The following is an 18,481-nucleotide window of genomic DNA, read 5'->3' as shown; positions in this document are numbered from 1 at the left end:
TTCTGTTCAGCTTCTGTGTACATGTGTGATTTGAATGCAATTGGTACCATTTCTCCCTCATTAGAGGTCAGGTATGTGAATCCGCATCTCCCTGGGATGACTCGGATCACAAGGTTGCGTGTATTATCACGGGTTTCTAATTTTGTTTTAATTAGCATGTCTGTTTGTAAGGATCTCAAAATTTCTGTGTGTGTTTGAGTCCAACTGGATCTTTTAAAGTCTGGCTTAATTAGATCATAAAGGGGTTTGACCCTTTCTGCGTAATTTGCAATGTATGTTCTTCCGAAATTTAGGAAGCCTAGAATTGACTGTAGGTTTTTTAGTGTTTTAGGAGCTTGGATTACGGCACATTTCTCTAGGAAATTGTCTGCCAGGCTTTTGCCTTCACTTGATAACTCATATCCTAAGAATAGGACTGTCAGATGGGCAATTCTGGATTTTTTGAAGTTGAATTTGTAACCCTCTGCAGCGAACCCAAGAATTATGGTGTTCACTCTTTTCAAGTGAGTCTCCAAGTCATCATCTGTTAAGTAAATGTCATCGACATAAGATAATGCTTCATCATCATATAGTTGTAGTAATTCTGTTACTCTCGCTGAGAATACCCCCGGGCTGTTCTTGTACCCCTGGGCTAACCGACAGAATTGTTTTTGAGTGCCATTTACTGAGAATGCAGTTAAATATCTGCTTTCTGGTGCTATATTTTGACAAAAGAATCCATTGGAGATGTCCAAGGTTGTTTTGTATTTTTTGCGCACTATGTTATTCATTAGTGCAGCACTGTGTGAGTTTTGCACTGCAAACGTTTTGCAACATGTGTTAAGGTGTCGGTAATCCAAAACTAGACGGTATGAATTGTCTGGTTTGGAGACCGGAAACAAAGGATTGTTCATTTGTGAGGTGCAAGTTTCAATCACCCCCTGGTATTCTAGCTGATCTAGTATTTCATTTACTTGTTTTTTAGCTTCTTGCTTAATTGGGTACTGCCTTTGTGCAGTAGGTTGTGATTTTAACTGGATTTTGTGAGGAGGAGAATCCTCATCCCATCCTACATGATTTTTATATAAAGCAGGTGCTAAGGCCACTGCCCACTTTCTAGCAAGTGTATATTTATTATGAATCGGGATTTGATTCGAGAAGGCAGGCATAATTACTTCTTCGCCATGAGGGCACTCCCTGACAAACTCTGGTGGCCAGTCTTTTTCAGCTAGAAGGATGTCATAGCCTTTGGATAGGTTATCCCAAAATAGTCCCCTTATTTTCCTAGTCTTATCTCCCTCTATACGTAATGTTATCTCGTATATCTTGTGGGGCTTGCTAACTCTGGTATCTGCAGTTTCCACTTGAAGGTATTCATTCGTGTCCACTGTCTCCAGATGATTCATAAGGACTTTGCGAGCTATGCTCACCTCTGCTGCGCTGTCTAGCATTGTCTGAGCCCACTCTCCGTTTTTCAGTTGTGTCCTCAGTATTCTCGGCATTGTTAACTACCTTGATACTGGCTACCTTCTTTTTTGGAAATTGTAATTTCTTTTTTAGCTGAGCAGGTTCCTTGTCTTTGGACTTGGCGTGCTCTTCTCTTTGTTCTGATCGTCCTCTTCTTTCCGATTTCTGCGAGGAATTCTGAAAAGATTGAGAGGGACGTGTATCAATGTCTTGATATCTATCAGGTTTTTTAATATTATCCCTATTTCTAAGGTTATATCTATTCCCAGAGGGGTCACTCTGCGGTGACCTCTGTCTTTGGTTTGGAGATTTCTCTCTTCGCCTAGGAGACCTTCCTCTGGACTGGAATTTCTTTTCTTTAGGATTGGATTGTTTGTTTCCATCCCAGTTCTTTTTTGGTGAATTATTATTATTAAAAAATATTTTTTCTGGACTTGTAGTCAGTTGCGGTTTTACTGGTATTCCACCTAGACTATCTCTGCCTAGTTCTTCATAGCATTTTTCTATGATTCTGGCAATTTCAGCTGGTTGGTCTGCTATATCTGTCTCTTTTAACCTCTGGCGGATCGCCACGTTTGCTGCTTCACCTTTTATGTTGGCTAATAATATAGCCGAGACCTGCTTGAAGTCTTTCAGTAATTTCATACCAAGAGTTAAAGCAGGTTCTGGACCGTATTCATCTTGAATTTGTTTTAGCACATCTGGTATTACCGAAATGGATGGAACACCGTGCGTTTTTGTGTAGATGGAAGCAAAGACTGTACCCCAAGTGTCACAGTCCTCAATGTGTGGTGCGATTCCCATTGGGAGACATATAGTCAGAATCCTGTGTTTTTCCAGCGGGGTGGTGTCAGGAAACACCGCCTCTATTTGGGTAATTTTCTGTGCCAACCAGAATGGTATTTGTTCCCGTTTAGCTGGAACTTTACCTAGGCAGGATTGGATGTTCTGTGGTGTGATTTTATTTGTGTTCCCCTGGTGAGGGGTCAGCTGTGGAAGTTTAATCGCTGGCTGAATTGTTGAAGTCCGCATTACATACTGAACTAATTGTCTATGAATTTTTAGTAGTTGTTTTAGCTGTATTAATAGCTCTGCTGCAGGCATTCTTTCGATGTCTGGATGTGGTGTGTATCCGGCTAAGACCGGCCACGTTGCTCCTGGTCTTCCTAAAGGACCGAGCCTTGTAATGTGATTGTTATGTTTTAGGGCGCCATCAAATAAGAGCAAATGCTCTTGGAATTTGAGTGGTACTTCCACCTCCTCGAAAGGAGTGTATGTTTCTGGTGGAACCTCTATTTTGTAATAGTGGAAGTACTTTGTTACAGCATTTGCTGCTGGAAAATGTATCCATGTATAGTATACCTCTGTCTGCCGATATTCGTGTGCCTCAATTACGAATATGACTGTTCCACCTCTAGGTGTCAGTCCATTTTCTATAAGTTTTAGAGTTATAGATCTTCTTTTGGCGACCGGGATGAGTATTATATCCCCGTCTGCCTCTAGAGCAGCATTATCAGCTGCTGCTATTTCAGCTGCTAATCTAACTGCCTCTCTTTCTCCATCACTGTCTCCCATTTTACTGACAGGATGGTATTATTTTTATTTGCAGATCAGGTTTCTTTATGGAAACAGAGATTAGATGCACAATATTTTGGAACTGTTTATCCTTCAACGTTGACTTGACCAAAAACCATACATAGGAGTTCCCTCCTGCGAGGTTTTGGAGGATATAACCTTTCACCCACTCCAGACGTCTTTGGAGTATTTGGGAAAAGGGGTCTGAGTGAGAAAGCACGACTGAGTTACTCTAAATGTCTTACGTTAGTTTTATCGCCCTTTCCAAACGCGTTGGGCGCCATGTAGTGTAGCTCCTATCTTCCCAATAGGCTCTGCGCATTGGAATAGTACCTACAGCAGTAAAGGCCTAGACCAGACGTTAACTAGGTCTACTACTGTCGATACTAGACTTAATTTTTGGGTTTGCCAGCTAAGCTCAGAGTTCGCTAGAAACTTTCTCGAATGTTCAAGGAAGGATTAACTTCCCTGATTAGACAAGAAGGGATTTAGTTTCTGACAACCATAGAACATGACAACTTTGCTCTCCCCTAATCAAGAGTCAATCTCAAGAGTCGTGTGAGCACAAGGCAATTATTTTACTCAGTCAGTACGTGCATTCTTAGTCTCATCAGAATGTAGAGAAAAGGAAGAGACGGGCGTGTTCAATAAAAGGTGTTATTTATTGATCAGTCTCTTTTCTCATACATGAGAAATGGATCGATATTATTGCAATACTTATAGTTAAGTAAAGTGCATACATTAAAAGCAATAGTATAAAATAATACTGTGAAAACATTGATATGGTTTCTGAGCCATATGATGTTTAAAATGATTAAAATATATTTACATACACATATACATTTGACTAAACGTACTCAACTGGTGTTTCTAAATACGCCTACCCCGTGTACCTGACCTAAGTCTAATGCGTGGGCGGGAATAGAAAGTTACAGTTTAAGTTAAGTTTGTTTTTGCCAAGTTAATAACTAAAGAATTCTCTGTGAGGGGTTATTCAGTTCTGTACCTGGAAGGTAGGATGAATGAGGAATGGTATCTCTTTCTCTGCTCTCGATATTCCAGGCTGCCTGCGAGGGCTGCCCAGAAGCGCCGGTGCTGGGTCTCTCGGCTTGAGATAGCAGCGCGTCTCTCAGCGCGTCAGGAAGGCGGGGCTGCTGCCAGCGGGGTCTGCTTCTGCTCTCGGCTTCGGCAAGTGTGGCTGCTCCGTCTTGTCACCACGCGTGTGTTTGCATAGGGCAAGGTCGGCAATATTTATACCTTAAAGGTGCCGAGATTGACGTAAGGATGGACATAGGTACGTCAATAAAGATGTCATACGACTTGCTCGTTAGCACATTCTTTTGCAATAGTTCTCTGTGAAATCAAAACAATGGCCGCACGGATTATCCAGGTTGTCATAGGTTTGATTTGTTATGAGAACGTCGTATGCTTTATCAGGGGCTGGAGGAATGTCGCTTGTCTAATTAGATCTCAAGCGTTATGACCTAATCAGATAACACGTTCCTGTGCCGTAGTGTGACTGCGTCAGATAACGGTATCTGCATCATGGGGGTTTTCATGCCTCATGGGCTGACTGTTAGTTAACTAGCTAGTTAGTTTAACCAGAATAGGGTCAGGAATAGGGGGATCGATTCAGAACCTATAGAAATACACGACAACTTGAGCTGGTCGTTTCTGGTGCTCGGCACCGGCACTTACTTGACAACACCGGTACTTCTGACAGCTGCCACATGGTGGTGCTGTTTGCGTGATTTAGATATCGGCGCATGGGTTACTCCGTCACAAAGTTGATGGTTATCCCGTCCACTCAAATATAAATCCAATAATATCCTATGGGATTTATATATCGGAAGACAGGATATCTGTTACCGTTGTGACGGAGTAACCCCTCCGGCAAAATCTAATTCAGGCCCTTGATCTTTAAGTATCCACGGCAGGTGCCCCAAGAATGTTTACACATGTTACACAGGATATTGAACGCAATTCTTAGTAGCACCTTCATAGCTTGGTCCCAGGTGCACAGCACAGTGTCGCGGCTGGGCCTGGATGGTCAGTGGGACACCCACGTACACAATGCAACATTACAGTCAGTGCAAGACAAATGTTCCTGTTCATTTGATAAAGGGGCGCTTTAGCAAAAGTGGGAGCACTTTTAAAGCAGCATGAACATCAGCTTTCTGTTTTCAATGACTATTTAAAAAACTGACACCCGAAATTCATGTCCCTTACAGGGTTCTTGATCTTGTAGGAAGAGGTCACCTCAGTGCTTTCCTTATCTGGCAGACATTGGATTCCACAGTCACATGTTTAAGTATAATAAAGGCTGATACAGATTCATTGTTCTGGGACAGATACAATTAGAGCAAAATGGAATTAAATTGTATTGCATTAATTAGGTATTTGTAGGTAGTGGCTATTGCCCATACCTTTACACCGTGCGCAGCAGAAAGCTTTGATGAGAACAATTTTATAAGCAGAAACATTTGATACATGAAGAGCGGTTCACATACCAGTATGATATGTGTATAAGTGCTTTCCACCTGCATGGTATGTGTATAAGTACTTTCCACCAGTATGATATGTGTATAAGTGCTTTCCACCTGTATGATATGTGTATAAGTGCTTTCCACCGGTATATTACGTGTATAAGTGCTTTCCACCAGTATGATATGTGTATAAGTACTTTCCACCAGTATGATATGTGTATAAGTGCTTTCCACCAGTATGATATGTGTATAAGTACTTTCCACCAGTATGATATGTGTATAAGTACTTTCCACCAGTATGATATGTGTATAAGTGCTTTAAACCAGTATGATATGTGTATAAGTACTTTCCACCAGTATGAATGTGTATAAGTGCTTTCCACCAGTATGATATGTGTATAAGTACTTTACACCAGTATGATATGTGTATACGTGCTTTCCACCAGTATGATATGTGTATAAGTGCTTTCCACCAGTATGATATGTGTATACGTGCTTTCCACCAGTATGATATGTGTATACGTGCTTTCCACCAGTATGATATGTGTATACGTGCTTTCCACCATTATGATATGTGTATAAGTGCTTTCCACCAGTATGATATGTGTATACGTGCTTTCCACCAGTATGATATGTGTATAAGTGCTTTCCACCAGTATGATATGTGTATAAGTGCTTTCCACCAGTATGATATGTGTATAAGTACTTTCCACCAGTATGATATGTGTATAAGTGCTTTCCGCCAGTATGATATGTGTATAAGTACTTTCCACCAGTATGATATGTGTATAAGTGCTTTCCACCAGTATGATATGTGTATAAGTACTTTCCACCAGTATGATATGTGTATAAGTACTTTCCACCAGTATATTATGTGTATAAGTGCTTTAAACCAGTATGATATGTGTATAAGTGCTTTCCACCAGTATGATATGTGTATATGTGCTTTCCACCTGTATGATATGTGTATAAGTGCTTTCCACCAGTATGATATGTGTATAAGTGCTTTCCACCAGTATGATATGTGTATAAGTACTTTCCACCAGTATGATATGTGTATAAGTGCTTTCCACCAGTATGATATGTGTATAAGTACTTTCCACCAGTATGATATGTGTATAAGTGCTTTCCACCAGTATGATATGTGTATAAGTACTTTCCACCAGTATGATATGTGTATAAGTGCTTTCCACCAGTATGATATGTGTATAAGTACTTTCCACCAGTATAATATGTGTATAAGTACTTTCCACCAGTATGATATGTGTATAAGTGCTTTCCACCAGTATGATATGTGTATAAGTGCTTTCCACCAGTATGATATGTGTATAAGTGCTTTCCACCAGTATGATATGTGTATAAGTACTTTCCACCAGTATGATATGTGTATAAGTGCTTTCCACCAGTATAATATGTGTATAAGTACTTTCCACCAGTATGATATGTGTATAAGTGCTTTCCACCAGTATGATATGTGTATAAGTATAAGTACTTTCCACCAGTATGATATGTGTATAAGTGCTTTCCACCAGTATGATATGTGTATAAGTACTTTCCACCAGTATGATATGTGTATAAGTACTTTCCACCAGTATGATATGTGTATAAGTACTTTCCACCAGTATGATATGTGTATAAGTACTTTCCACCAGTATGATATGTGTATAAGTACTTTCCACCAGTATGATATGTGTATAAGTACTTTCCACCAGTATGATATGTGTATAAGTACTTTCCACCAGTATGATATGTGTATAAGTGCTTTCCACCAGTATGATATGTGTATAAGTGCTTTCCACCAGTATGATATGTGTATAAGTACTTTCCACCAGTATGATATGTGTATAAGTACTTTCCACCAGTATGATATGTGTATAAGTGCTTTCCACCAGTATGATATGTGTATAAGTACTTTCCACCAGTATGATATGTGTATAAGTACTTTCCACCAGTATGATATGTGTATAAGTGCTTTCCACCAGTATGATATGTGTATAAGTGCTTTCCACCAGTATGATATGTGTATAAGTGCTTTCCACCAGTATGATATGTATATAAGTGCTTTCCAGTTTCGCTTGCTTTACTAAACCCAGATGTGGTGGTAGGGGGAGGGGTGGGCTGTACTAACCAGCACTGCCAGCTTTAACACACAGAGATTGAACATGTTAAAATATGTTACACATAGTTTCTAACATAGGTTGCTCAGAATCACATGATTTTTAGCCAAGTGCCAGGATTATAAACTAGGGCTGGTGGCTCCAGTGTTTACTAGCCCCTAGACCAAATGCCCCCATAAGGATACATTCGTAAATCTCAACAGCTCAATAAAGTGGGACACATGTGTGTGGTTCTTCTGCAAACAATTCTCAGATAGGTTTCAGCCACAAGTCTAGGTGGTATTCTATCTGGGGCAAATGCCTAGTCAACGCCTGGTTTGCTGATTGAGAGAATTGAACAGGAATCAACATGCAACAATGATGATGGACACACAGCCCTGCCAGTCCTACCTGCTCCAGGTAGTGCAGTGACAAGTTGATGTACTTGGCCTCGGTCAGGAGCTGGCCACCCACGCCAGTCTTGGCCACCCTCTCCGAGCCGGCCAGGTCCACCAGGTGCAGCTTGGAGCGCCTGACGGTCGCCGATCCGGGCTCCTTGCTGGAGATGTGGATGGTGAAGATGCAGTGAGAGCGGGTTGAAGCCTGGTTCATTGGCGTCTAGGTGGTAAGGGAGAAAAACAGGGATTCAATGTTTTCATTCTCTCTTATCAGCATAGTTACTTTGGATGGTTTCTCTTGCAAATGCACTACTTTTTAAAATGATAAACCCAGCGACAAACCTAAAAGTACAAACAAAATGTATAACAAAAACAAACACACCAACTTTAATGGAATGCAATCGGCCTGTAGATCTGTGGAGATCTTTCTAGTTGTTCCTGTTTGTGGAGGACAACCATCACAATGATCGTAGACAGCGCTACTCACTGCTAGTTTACTGCAATAGATAACATTATCCACTGCTAGTTTCCGGTAGTAGGCAAAGTTATTCACTGCTAGTGTCCTGAATTAGAACACCGGAATGTTGAGCGCTCCATTGAGGGAAATTGAGTGCTTTGGGCTTCTAATGGCTGGTAGAAGCCCGGCATATCAACATTCCAATGCCTCATGGAGCCCAAGGGGATTTCAACCTCCTCTGGCTCCGTGAGGCCTTTGTTTTACAAATTAGAACATCTGCCCTCTAGGGGAAAAATGTTCGAAAAGCTTTAGAGCCCTCCTTAGTGGGCTTTACCAGCATTTAAGTACTTCTCAGCAAGCTGGAGCACGGAAACGCACTCTACGCAGGAATTCTGGCCAAACTCCTGAGGCGGCTTCAAAGCATCCGGAACGCCTCGGCACGTCTGATTCTCAACACCCCCCCGCCGCAGCCACATCACTCCCCACCTGAGACACCTGCACTGGCTCCCCGTCGGCAAGAGGATCACCTTCAAGCTCCTCACCCACGCACACAAGGCACTCCACAACACGGGACCAGCAAACCTCAACAGACGACTCACCTTCTACACCCCCACCCGCCAGCTCCGCTCCGCCAGCCTCGCCCTCGCCGCGGTCCCCCGTAACCAACGAACGACCTCCGGCGGCAGATCCTTCTCTTTCCTCGCCACCAAGACCTGGAACGCCCTCCCTACCCACCTACAGCAGACCCAAGACCTACTCACCTTCAGAAGACTCCTCAAGACCTGGCTCTTCGAGCAGTAGCAGCACCCCCCCTCTCCCCACCCTCCCCTCAGCGCCTTGAGACCCTCACGGGTAAATAGTGCGCTTTACAAATACTGTGATTGATTGATTAATTGATTGATCTCCCTTGTAATGGTTGGTAGAGCCTGGTACAGCTGACTCTAAGGCTAGAATAGACAATGGTATTCACTGCTACTTTCCAGTAAGACAGTATTTGCTGCCAGTTTCCTGTAGTAGACAACACTAGACACTGCTAGTTTCCTGTAACAGACAACACTACTAGTTTCCTGTAGTAGACAACAGTACTCTCTACTAATTTCCTGTAGTTGACAACACTGCTAGTGTCCTGTAGTTGAGAACATCACTCACACTGCTAGTTTCTGGTAGTGACAACACTAATCCCCCAACATTATCCTTGCGTGAAGGTACCGGGGGTCGAAATTCATGACACTGGGCGGTGTCCATCTGAGATGCAGGGACTGCAAGTTGTTCGCCCCCTGAATGGGGAATAACGTGTGGAATCTGGAATATTGTACTCTAGTTAGTTAGCATGTTTTCTCCCTGGCTGCTAGTATCCTGTAGTTGAGAAATCTACTCACACTGGGAGTTTCCTGTCGTAGACAACACTACTCACGCTGCTAGTTGCCTGTAGTAAACAACTGTACTCTCTATTAGTTTCCTGTAGTTGACAACACTGCTCACGCTGCTAGTTTCCTGTAGTTGACAACACTACTAACTCTGCTAGTTTCCTGTAGTAGACAACAGTACTCTCTACTAGTTTCCTGTAATTGACAACACCACGTACACTGTTAGTTTCCTGTAGTTGACAACACTACTCATACTGCTAGTTTCCTGTAGTTGACAACACTACTGACACTGCTAGTTTCCTGTAGTTGACAACACTACTGACACTGCTAGTTTCCTGTAGTTGACAACACTACTCACATTGCTAGTTTCCTGTAGTAGACAACAGTACTCTCTACTAGTTTCCTGTAATTGACAACACCACGTACACTGTTAGTTTCCTGTAGTTGACAACACTACTCATACTGCTAGTTTCCTGTAGTTGACAACACTACTGACACTGCTAGTTTTCTGTAGTTGACAACACTACTGACACTGCTAGTTTCCTGTAGTTGACAACACTACTGACACTGCTAGTTTCCTGTAGTTGACAACACTACTCACATTGCTAGTTTCCTGTAGTAGACAACAGTACTCTCACTAGTTTCCTGTGGTTGACAACCCTACTCACACTACAAGTTTCCTGTAGTTGACCACACTACTCACGCTGCTAGTTTACTGTAGTTGACAACACTACTCACGCTGCTAGTTTACTGTAGTTGACAACACTACTCACGCTGCTAGTTTCCTGTAGTAGACAACAGTACTCTCTACTAGTTTCCTGTAGTAGTTAATAAGACTGACTGCCAAGGACATAAAAGTTTATTCAGTATAGGTTCTTTGGAGCTGAACAGGAAGTGTGTTCCACTGACTTGCTGCGCATACAGAGACAGCACAACTATCCACTCTCTATTTCCTGGTTGCGCAGGTGAATAAGTGAAAGGCAGTAGGGACCTTACCACTCGTGGTCACACAGTGTAGGAGTCGGTGTGTTAGAAACTGAGGCCGTCAAACTCTACGCCTGCTGACTCAGTGTTTGCAGTGCAATGTGCAGGACACTCAAGGTACAGAAGAAGAATACCCAGCATTCATGGGTCCCTAATGTTATTCCCCATTCCAGAAGAAATATCTCCTAATCCCCAGTATCTCCTATGGACATGCCAACCACAATCATTCATTCTGGCCCTAGTATCTACCCTCAGATATATAACAGATTTTATAATGGGGGTTCTTAGTGCTCCCCTAAGGGATGAAGGGAACCTTAGGAGACAAAGTGAAACAGTGGGGTAGGCGGCCATTTGAGATAGTCTATGTGCCTGACTTCAGTATGGCTGCCACATTGGGACACTCACACAAGAGAGATACTAAGAGGCGGCCATCAGAGTGGATCACTGCTCCATAGGAAGCTGCCTGGAGAAACCAAGCAAACCTTCAGAGGCGCCTTCACATAAAGGGTAAGAGGATCTTCATTGGAAGGGAATTGACCTGCGTCACACAACGAGACAAGCTGATTTGTTGATAAGGTCAATGTGGACCCAGTAACTAGCAATCAAACCTACTGTCTCAGGATTGGTATTCAGGTGTGTTATCCATCTCCAGGTCGTGAAAAAAAAAGCCAACTGGGCGCAGAGACTACGTGTTGAACTACAATTTAGGTACATAAACACCTATAGTTCACTATTTTTGTATAATACACTTTTATATATACATTCATGTGAGTAATGTGGGGAATTTTGTGCATTTCCCGTCCTGAAGAAGGAGTTTCGCACTCCGAAACATGTTCATGTCGACGCACTAAAAAGAGGTTAATGTACATTATTATACACCAGTAACCTCACACTGCACCCTTTTTTTTTAACAATACCAGCCCGGGGCTTAATTAAAGTTTTTTTTTCCCCCACGAGCCAGGTATTTTTTAAGGTATCACTTTCACCACTCCACCACTCACATTTAGAACCCCACACACATCCACACATAGTCCACAGAAAGTGCTCCCACGTAGTCGTCGGTCGTAGCATGCCGCATCCCGTAGAGGGGTGCGAAGACCCCAATGATGAAGCATGACACCAAGGGGCCTGTTGGTGTGTGAGGGGTATTTAAACAACACGGTGTGCTCCCCACCACAGTAGGGACCACCACCACCCCCCAAGTGGATTCCATTTTGTTTACTTATTACGTGTTATCCATCACTCCATTGGAGCTGGCCGCTTCCATGTATGAACAATGGCAGGTGTATGAAAGAAACAGAGGCAGTCACCAGAGAGATCAGAAGTTCAGGAACTATCAAGAGAAGGTGAAAGTGGGCACTGGTGCCCAGCCTACAAGCTTTCCGCACACGTACCTTTCACCAAGGTGCGCGCACACTGGGTTTACAGTCAGAAAAACAGATCCTTCTCACACAATGAGAGTTCAATATTTTCCTGATCCCTGGGGATAGATAATCTCTTAGCACGGAGGGATAGGGGACCGAACATGGGTGTCCCAGGGGAGGACAGGTGTGGCCCTTGTGAAGGTAGCAAACCAGTAGTGAACACCTTCCGAGCCGCAGGGAGATTCTTAAGCATTCACAAGCGTTACAAATTATTTTGCCACCGAATCCACAAATGTACATGTAGAACGCTAAAGGAAAGTGGGTACATTACTTATGTAAAACACCCAGAGACCCCCATGTTTGATGGAGTGAAGGGACAGGGATGTCTCTTGAGCAGCTTTGTGAATCAGATGAGGGGTCCCTGGTGCTTCCCGCAGCGCACTCCGCTTGCTTTGGAAAGCAGCATATCCATGTCCAGTTCCACCACTGAAGAGTCATCCACCTTTAGAGGAAGGTCATTCAGTGCTGGGGCCTGATCTCAGTCTTTTCATAGATTTGAACCTGCGGTGTCCCGATGAAGCGTCTCTTGAAGGTGGAGAAGTGCGGCTCAATGGTTAGAGCGGCAGACCCTGATGCAGAGGTCTGGCCCCGACCAGGGTTCAATTCCCGCCTCGGCGGGTCTTGGGCTCAATTTCCCCGGACCTGATAATTCTCGCCTCGGTGCCTATTCTAATCATGGGTCCCACTCTGCAACTCTGGGCAATAGCTTGCTTAATCTCCACAACGACCCACACAACGCTAAGGATGCCTGGCCTCCACCTTGAGGGTGCCCAGGAGTGGACACCTCACAGGGAGAGCCAGGATGGGTTCCACAGCGGTATGAATACAGCGCTACGAGACCTCTGGGTAGAAGGCGCTATATAAATACAAACACATTTACAATGGTTCCGCTCGTTTCTGAAGTGGACACCCCAATTCACCCCGGTACTTCTTGGTGCTACATAATGATCCGCTTTCTCTCCTCTGATTTTACATTTATATTAAACAAATTCTCTCTTTAGAGTGCAAGGAATGATCATACACAGAGACATTCAGATCTTTGCCCGTTTATCCCAACATTTTAAATCCTGCCTTGCTAAGCTCCATGACGGGTTGCGAGGCGTGCGGCGTTGGAGGGCCTTCATAGGTTAAGACTTATTTCACACGAACGGAAAATTAGAAATGGCTGATTTTTTGCAGGAACTAAGATTTGTGGCATGAAACCAATGGCTTAGGGACGAGTTCCCCATTACCCTTGCGGGAGGTACTGGGGTCGAAATTCATGACACTGGGCGGTGTCCATCTGAGATGCAGGGACTGCAAGTTGTTCGAACCCTGAATGAGGAATAACATGTGGACTCTGGAATATTGTGCCCGAGTTAGCATGTTTACTCCCTTCCAAGGGGAACAGAAAGCTCAAATCCACAAACATTTTGCTCCTGCTTGAAGCAGGTGATAAAGCGCTAGTTCAGGAGGGGGAAAGAGCTGAGCTAGAGGCAAGGAGGGGGCTGACTTTTGAAGCCGTAAAACTAAGAATAAATGTACACATCACTTATTAACAACTGAAGCACAGCACAGCTTACACAGGTAAAGGTGGACTAGAGTAATAGAAAAGATCACCCTTTGTAATCACATACAGGACAGCAGAAACGCATAACAAAGGGAAGTCCTAAATGGGGTGCCCTAAAGACAAAGTGAGCGGTGGATCAGCCATGGAACGTCCCCGGGGGAACCGGGTCAACGCTGTCAGGGACGGTAGCATCTCCAGTGATGGGGGATGGGCAGTTTTATACCGAATAGTTCAACAGCGCCAAATACGCGTCGGACCCCATAGAAGGACAGATTTTTTTCTCCAAAAGATACCGGCCAATACTACAAACTGGGAAGATTTACGTGTGCCAATGCTGGAGGCTTGGAACCTACTATTCCAGGTAGTATCCCCACCCTTAAAACTGGCAAATACCACTACTAGGCCCCACAATGGGAGACACCGCCTCAGACCTACGAATATTGGGGTGAATCTACATTTTCCCTGATTCCACAAACTATTCTACTGACATTTACCACCTGCACTGAGCAGGTTGTCAAATGTATGTGGGGGGGCAGTATGGGGCAGACGTAGGTCCATCCAGTGGACAGGGTGTCCAGGGTCATGAAAGATTGTGGCGTGGGTGGAAGGACCGTTGTGTGCTCCCCCATGGCGCTAAAGGAGGTAAGGCAGGTCCCGGGCTGTGTCTGTGCCCACCGCCCCAGACCCTTTGTGGTTGGAGCGGGTGTGGACCCACACGTGGTAAACTGGGTGCAGAACATTGGGCCACTTCTGACGAGGCAGGACCCACTGGTCTGCACAGGACAGATAAGTGGTGCGCATGCTCGAAGAGCTAAATCCGAGCCACAACCTCAGATGTACAGGAAGAGAAAGTCAAACAAATGGCCACACAAGAAGATGAGGGCCCTAGGGAATGAGATGACAGCAGCATTTCTACCCAAACAATAGAGAGACTGTTCCTGGAACTCTGACATGTGTACAGAGGATCCACTGTGCAGCTGGACAGCAAACTAGAAAACAAGACGCTACACATCTACGCCGCGCGCAAGCACTCAACCCTAGACCGCACTGTGGGTTTTAGAAGGTTAACTAAACATACGACTGGGAGGGGCAGGCTACTGCTGCAAGCAGCCAGGTGGTTTCAATTTATGAGTGTGACCTAAAATGAACCAACTACACAAGCAATATGAATAGTTCACACTGACCCATGCAGCACTTCCCTGGGGACTCGCTCGTCCGCGAGTGCTTACCATGGGCGTCCAAGCAAGCATCTCAAACCCTTCCCTGGGGACTCGCTCGTCCGCAAGCGCTTACCATGGGCGTCCAAGCAAGCATCTCAAACCCTTCCCTGGGGACTCGCTCGTCCGCAAGCGCTTACCATGGGCGTCCAAGCAAGCATCTCAAACCCTTCCCTGGGGACTCGCTCGTCCGCAAGCGCTTACCATGGGCGTCCAAGCAAGCATCTCAAACCCTTCCCTGGGGACTCGCTCGTCCGCAAGCGCTTACCATGGGCGTCCAAGCAAGCATCTCAAACCCTTCCCTGGGGACTCGCTCGTCCGCAAGCGCTTACCATGGGCGTCCAAGCAAGCATCTCAAACCCTTCCCTGGGGACTCGCTCGTCCGCAAGCGCTTACCATGGGCGTCCAAGCAAGCATCTCAAACCCTTCCCTGGGGACTCGCTCGTCCGCAAGCGCTTACCATGGGCGTCCAAGCAAGCATCTCAAACCCTTCCCTCGGGACTCGCTCGTCCGCAAGCGCTTACCATGGGCGTCCAAGCAAGCATCTCAAACCCTTCCCTGGGGACTCGCTCGTCCGCGAGCGCTAACCATGGGCGTCCAAGCAAGCATCTCAAACCCTTCCCTTGGGACTCGCTCGTCGGCAAGCGCTTACCATGGGCGTCCAAGCAAGCATCTCAAACCCTTCCCTGGGGACTCGCTCGTCTGCGAGCGCTTACCATGGGCGTCCAAGCAAGCATCTCAAACCCTTCCCTCGGGACTCGCTCGTCTGCAAGCGCTTACCATGGGCGTCCAAGCAAGCATCTCAAACCCTTCCCTGGGGACTCGCTCGTCCGCGAGCGCTAACCATGGGCGTCCAAGCTAGCATCTCAAACCCTTCCCTAGTGACTCGCTCGTCCGCGAGCACTTACCATGGGCGTCCATGCAAGCATCTCAAACCCTCTTCTGGGTGACCATTCGATCACCGAAGTCTGTGAGAAGGGGTTCGACAAGCTTGATAGATCATGGATCCCATGTTAACATAATGAACTTATGACGCTATCTCTACTCTGTGGGCTGTAGCCACCTCTTCTTACAAGTGTCCCACTTGTAGCAGTGGTAGACATCGAGACAGAGGGCCTAGCAGACACAGGGTGGTAGCAGTAAATAATGTGATTCGTGCTATAGTTGGTGGAGCTTCCTTAGCGGAAGAACCACTGCCATAAGATACAACAATATAACAAAGGGAATCTCACAGGAGGACCAGAACTCTACAAAGGTCCACAGTCCTTTCACCAAGCACAGCTGCAATACAAAGACCACAAGCGTCTTATGCGGCCGCTGAAGCTTCTGTGTCGCGGGTAGTCAAACAACAAATGTGATCAGGTGACCTACCCGCTGCACTCTACCAGTGGGAGGATCATGGAAACACTCTTGCAGTCCGTCCGGCACACTGGCATTTGTACATCCGTCGTGTTCACTCGGCCAGCAAGGCGGTCACAGACTTCTGCCAGACACCCCAAAGGCAGGCACCTATGATGAATGCAGCTTAATAATGTAAATGTGTAGTACTTGTATAGCGCACAAATCACCCATGAGGCATCTCGGCGCTTGTACGCATACCGCTGAGGAACCCTTCCTGGCTTTTCCCTGTGAAGTGCCCACTCCTGGGCTCCCCAAAGGTGGAGGCCAGGCATCCCAGCGCTGTTGGGGCCGTTGTGGAGATTAAGCAAGCTATTGCCCAGAGTCGCAAAGTGGGACCCATGATTAGAATAGGCACCGAGGCGAGAATTATCAGGTCCGAGGAAATTGAGCCCAAGACCCGCCGAGGCGGGAATTGAACCCTGGTCCCGGGCCAGACCTCTGCATCAGGGTCTGCCGCTCTAACCATTGAGCCACACTGAGGCTGGATTGCCTATGGGTTCCGCTATAGGCACAGTGGAAAGGTACACAGGAGTCTTGACTTGCTGTATCAATGCCATCCAATGACCCCTGGCAACTGCACCACTTTGTGTTAGACAGGACTGAATAAAGAGGGGAAGTGAGGTGACAGGAAACGCAGAGAAAGAAGGAACCAGTTGTGGAAGGATGCTTATTAGAAGAAGTAGATACTGATAAATTTGAGAGAAATGGAGGGTAACAAGGATATAGAGAGATACCTAAATATTAGGTGGCGATATTGGCAAGATGGAGAGAGATGAAAGGAAACTAAGAGATATAGAAGGGCGCTTAGATATTAAACAGCACTGCCAGAGACATGGAGGAAAACAAAGAAATGTCATCAAATATTAGATACCAAAGTAGGAATGCAGCCGAACAAGAGGGAAGAAAGTTAAGAAACGTAGAGGGATACTTAAAGATGAGATGGCAATACTGGGAATATGGGCGCGAGAGAAGGAGAGAAATAGAGACATTGAGGGTAGAGAGATAGAAGGAAACTAAAGGATGATGAAAGATACCTAATTTTAAGAAGGAAATGTTGGGAAATGGAAGAGACAAAGAGGAAACTGAGAAATAGAGGGATACTTAAAGATTAAGGGCCATATGTATCAAGCACTAATGCGTTCGCAAACGCCGAAATCCACCGAATTTCAGCGTTTGCGAACGCATTAGTGCTAAATGGTATGTATCAAAGAAATCTGCGTGCAAAATAAGGAATCGCAAAATTTGCGATTCCTAATTTTGCAATTGCATTTAAGGAATCGCAAATTTTGCAATTCCTTAAATGCAATGTAAGAAGCATAAAAAAAAATGCTAATTGGCCCTAAGGAATCGCAAATTACCACTAACTTCAAGTTGGTGGTAATTTGCAAATTCCTTGAAAAATTCACTTTTTTGCATTTTTCAAAGTGCCATGTGACGCACATACATGCCCTTAGGGCATGTATGTGCGCCACATGTGCACCCATGCTTTTTTCAGGGGTGCAACAGGGTGTCCTTTGGACACCCCTGTACCCTTGAAATTATTCTCAATTTGCGATTCTCAAATTGCGAATCGCAAATTGAGAATAACTTCCCATTCATTCCTATGGGCCTCCTGGCCCATGGAAATGCATGGGAAAGTATTCCTTAATTGAGATTCACAATTTGCTAATCGCAATTAAGGAATACTAAGAAATCACTAAAAAAATTGTGATTTTGTACATACATACCTATTTGTGATTCTCAAATAGCAATTTCTAAAAAATCGCTATTTGAGAATCGCAAATCAGGTTGATGATACATACGGCCCTAAATAACAATATTGGCATGGTGGGAGAGATAAAGGGAAAGAAAGATGTATCAGATTATTAAGTATTAGCTAACTGAAAGATGCAGTAGAGGGAAGGAGGAAAACTGAGAAGTATAGTAGGGTACTTAAGACGGGGAGAGAGGGAGGGAAGCAAGCATGACATTTAATTACTTCATGGTGAAATTATGAAGCTAGGGAGATAGAAAGACAAAGAGAAAAACAGTGACAAGAATTCAATATGAGAAAACAGCACACCTGAAGAGAAAAAACAATC

General features: G+C 44.8%; 1 protein-coding gene across 1 annotated transcript in view; it reads right to left on the bottom strand.

Moving 5' to 3' along the window:
* The window catches only part of KIF6 (kinesin family member 6), a 1,617,941-nt gene that overhangs the window by 1,172,592 nt on the left and 426,868 nt on the right, over nucleotides 1-18,481 (bottom strand). The window contains exon 7 of the mRNA XM_078647330.1: nucleotides 8,015-8,221. Within this exon, the coding sequence (XP_078503456.1) occupies nucleotides 8,015-8,221 (207 nt within the window). The remainder of the gene's footprint in view (nucleotides 1-8,014; nucleotides 8,222-18,481) is intronic.

Source organism: Lissotriton helveticus, chromosome 6 (assembly GCF_964261635.1).
Source record: "Lissotriton helveticus chromosome 6, aLisHel1.1, whole genome shotgun sequence".
In the NCBI taxonomy this organism is placed as follows: domain Eukaryota; kingdom Metazoa; phylum Chordata; class Amphibia; order Caudata; family Salamandridae; genus Lissotriton; species Lissotriton helveticus.
Note: the sequence above shows the minus strand (reverse complement) of the source record. Positions and strands in the feature narration are given on the sequence as shown.